This window comes from Lepidothrix coronata, unplaced genomic scaffold (genome assembly GCF_001604755.1).
Source record: "Lepidothrix coronata isolate B3197 unplaced genomic scaffold, Lepidothrix_coronata-1.0 Scaffold366, whole genome shotgun sequence".
Classification (NCBI taxonomy): domain Eukaryota; kingdom Metazoa; phylum Chordata; class Aves; order Passeriformes; family Pipridae; genus Lepidothrix; species Lepidothrix coronata.
In genome coordinates this window covers 21132-24359 of record NW_016690546.1, presented here as the reverse complement: position 1 = coordinate 24359, position 3228 = coordinate 21132, and the positions used below count along the sequence as shown (strand labels likewise).

Sequence of the window (3228 nt, the reverse complement as noted above, 5' to 3'; positions counted from 1 at the left end):
TTGGGCAGGGAAGAGGTTGGGCAGGGAAGAGGTTGGGCAGGGACTCCGTGGGTGGGACAGTGGGGACGGGGGCAGAGGCAGGCAGGGACTGTGGTGGGCAGGGACCACCCAGAATGGGCACGGACCTCCTGGGGAGGGCAGTGACCCAGCGGGGCCCTGGCAGCCCGTCCCTGCCCACCCTGACGTGCCCCCCGTGCCCGCAGGAGGCCCGGGCACCCTTTGACATGCGCGAGTACGGGCTGGCCCTGACGGGGCGCTGCGGGGGGCTGGGACGGTGGCACTCCCTCGCCAGCCTGGTGGCCGGGCAGCCCCCCTTCGAGGTGTGCCGGTACCTGCTGGCCTCGCTGCAGCTGGTAAGGACTTGGGGGGGGGGCCGGGGGGTCCCCGGGTGCGCGGGACCCCCGCCCACCCCCGTGCCCCCCTCCCCAGGCCAACGACGGGGTGGTGGAGCTGGAGCAGGACGAGGGGCTGGAGGCGGCGCTGGACACGGCGCGGCTGCGGCTGCTCACCCTGCGCCCCGCCCACGAGAGGTTCCAGGGCTTCCAGCCCCCCTCCCTCAGGGACCCCCACCCCCAATAAACCCCCGTGTGCAGGAGGAGCCGTGGAGAGCGAGGGAAAGGTGTCCTTGGTGGGGGATGGCGGGGGCTGGTACAGGGGCTGTTGGGGGTCGCTCCGCTCACCTGCCTGTGGGGTGCCACCCCAGGGGACAGTCCTGGGGACTGCCTGGGGTCCCTCTGCCCACCTACCCCTGTTCTCCCTCCTTGTGGGGAGGGTCCTGGCAGCTCCAGGGTGTGGGGTCCTCCCTCCCCACAGGACAGTCCTGGGGGACTGCAGGTGGGGGGGTCACTCCACAAATCTACACAAGGACTCCTTCCTCGTGGGGAGGGTCCAGGGGGGCTGGAGGGGTCACCTCACTCACCTACTCATGCTCTCCCTCCTCATTAGGAGGGTCCCTGGGGGGCTGCAGGGGGTGGAGGGGGCAGTCACTTCACTCACCTTCACAGAGCCCCCCAACCAGTCCTGGGTGGCAACAGGGGCTTTGAGTGCCCATCCACCCACCTACCTGTGGTCTCTCCTGGGGGGCCACAGTGGGGTCTGTTAGGAGTCCCTCCCTCCCTCTGGGATACTCCTGGGGGGCACTGGGGCCTATTGGGGGTCCCTCCCTACCCCTGGGACACACCTGGGGGGCACCAAGGTCTCTCAAGGGTCCTTTCCTGGTCCTGGAACACACCTGGGACACACTCGCATCTGTCAGGGGTCCCTCCACCTGCCCACCTAAAGTCTCTGTCTCCACATGACACACACCTGGGGGGCCACAGTGGGGTCTGTTACGGGTCCCTCCCTCCCCAGGTGACACCCTTGGGGTCACTGGGCTCTGTCAGGAGTCCCTCTCCCCAGCAGACACACCTGGGTGGGGGCCACAGGGGTCCCTCCCTCCCCCTGTGACACCCCTGGGGGGATCACTGGGCTCTGTCAGGGGGTCCCTCCCACCCCCATTGGACACACTTGGGCTCTGCTGGGGGCCCCTCGGTTCCCAAGTGACACCCCCAGAGGTCACTGGGCTCTGTCGGAGGTCCCTCCCCATGACACCCCCGGGTGTCACCACCCTCCCTCTCCCCCTTCTCTCCCCTCAAACCACACCAGGCCCATTCCGGGGGTTCCCCCCGCCCTTTATTCCCGGTCACCCGGGGGGCAGCGGCTCGTAGGTCTCCATGTGCCCCCTGACGCTCTTTGCCAGCTCCTCGGCCGTGCGGGAGCGGCCGTAGCAGTCCCGGACCAGCCCGTCGGGGCCCAGCAGGAAGGTGAGCACCGAGTGGTCCACCACGTAGTCCCCGTCGGGGTCGGGGGGCCCGGCGCTCACGTACACGCGGAAGGCCCCGGCGGCCGCCCGGACCTGCTCCTCGGTGCCGGTGAGGCCCTGCAGGCGCGGGTGGAAGTCGCGCAGGTACCGCCCCAGCGCCGCCGCGTCGTCCCGCGCCGGGTCCACCGTGATGAACAGCGGCTGCACCGGCGGCAGCCCCGGCACCGCCTCCAGCAGCTCCACGGCCCGGCACAGCTTCTCCAGCTCCTCGGGGCACACGTCCGGGCAGTGCGTGAAGCCGAAGTACAGCAGCACCCAGCGGCCCAGCAGGTCGGCGCGGGAGCGGGGGGTCCCGGACGTGTCCTGCAGCTGGAAGTCGCCCTGGCCCAGCGCCAGCGCCCGCAGGTCCCGGAGCCGCCGCTGCCGCTGCCGCCGCTCCTTCTCCCGGCGCAGGTACAGCCAGCCCGCCCCCGCCAGCCCCGCCACCGCCCCCGCCACCGCCGCACGCTGCCACAGCGGCAGCCGCGGGGGCTCGGGGCGCTCCGGGGCAGCGGGGCCGGCGCTCAGGGGCTGCGATGGGGGGCGGTGGCACAGCGGGTGGCACAGGGGGTGGCACAGGGGGTGGCACAGGGGGTGGCAGGGGCGCAGGGCTCGCAGCATCGCGGCGGGGGCGGCGCGGGCTGTGGGGAAGGGCACGGGAGGGTCAGAGGGGTGCGAGGTAAAGCCGCCCCCGCCCCCAGGTGGTCTTGGACCCCCCGGCACCGCCACACCCACCATCAGCCCCCAACCCTGTTTGCTGCTGCTCTTGGACCCCCGTCCCGCCCCTCCCTGGTTCCTCAGCCCACTCCTCCTCCTGCCCCTTTGACCTCCCAACCTTGACCTCCAGGGACCCTCTGACCGCCCAGCCCTGACCCCCAAACGCCCCCTGACCCCTCATCCCGCTCCTCCCCCCAGGACCCCCTTGACCCTTCCCTCCTGCCGCTGCCCCCTGACCCCCAGGTACCCCTCGACCCTCTCCTGCTGCCCTGACCCCCCATCTCAGCCCCCACCCATCCTCTGACCCCCGCCCTGTGTCCTGCTGCTCCTCCTGCCCCACCCTGCACCTCCCTCTTCTGCCGACCCCCGACCCCCAGCCCAGCGCCCCAGATGCCCCGTGACCCCTCATCCCACTCCCCCCGCTGCTCTCTGTGACCCCCAGGACCCCTCTGACCCCTCAGCCACGTCCCTTTCGCTGCCCCCCGACCCCGGGTACCTTCAGCCCCGCTCCCCCACCCCCGCTGACCTTTTCTCTCCGACCCCCGCCCCGTTCCCGGACTCTCCTCCCGGAGCGGCCGCGCCGGCGCCGCCGGAACCGGAACTGGCGGCGGGGAGGGCGGGGCCTGGACCGAAAGGGGCGTGGCCTGATCGAAAGAAGGCGTGACGGGACC

The 3228-nt window shown here is 71.8% G+C and overlaps 2 protein-coding genes across 2 annotated transcripts in view; one reads left to right on the top strand and one right to left on the bottom strand.

The window, feature by feature from the left end:
- Window positions 1-579, top strand: part of NCAPH2 (non-SMC condensin II complex subunit H2) — a 10006-nt gene extending 9427 nt beyond the window's left edge. The window contains 2 exon segments of the mRNA XM_017838877.1: window positions 204-353; window positions 430-579. Of these exon segments, the coding sequence (XP_017694366.1) occupies window positions 204-353; window positions 430-579 (300 nt within the window).
- A 584-nt stretch (window positions 580-1163) lies between these two features.
- On the bottom strand, window positions 1164-2365 carry LOC108509439 (protein SCO2 homolog, mitochondrial; the record flags this gene model as incomplete). Its single annotated transcript, XM_017838876.1, has 2 exons — window positions 1164-1305; window positions 1686-2365. Coding segments are annotated over 2 exons (822 nt in total), but the record flags the coding sequence as incomplete, so codon positions are not given.
- Between the last annotated feature and the right edge of the window lie 863 nt (window positions 2366-3228).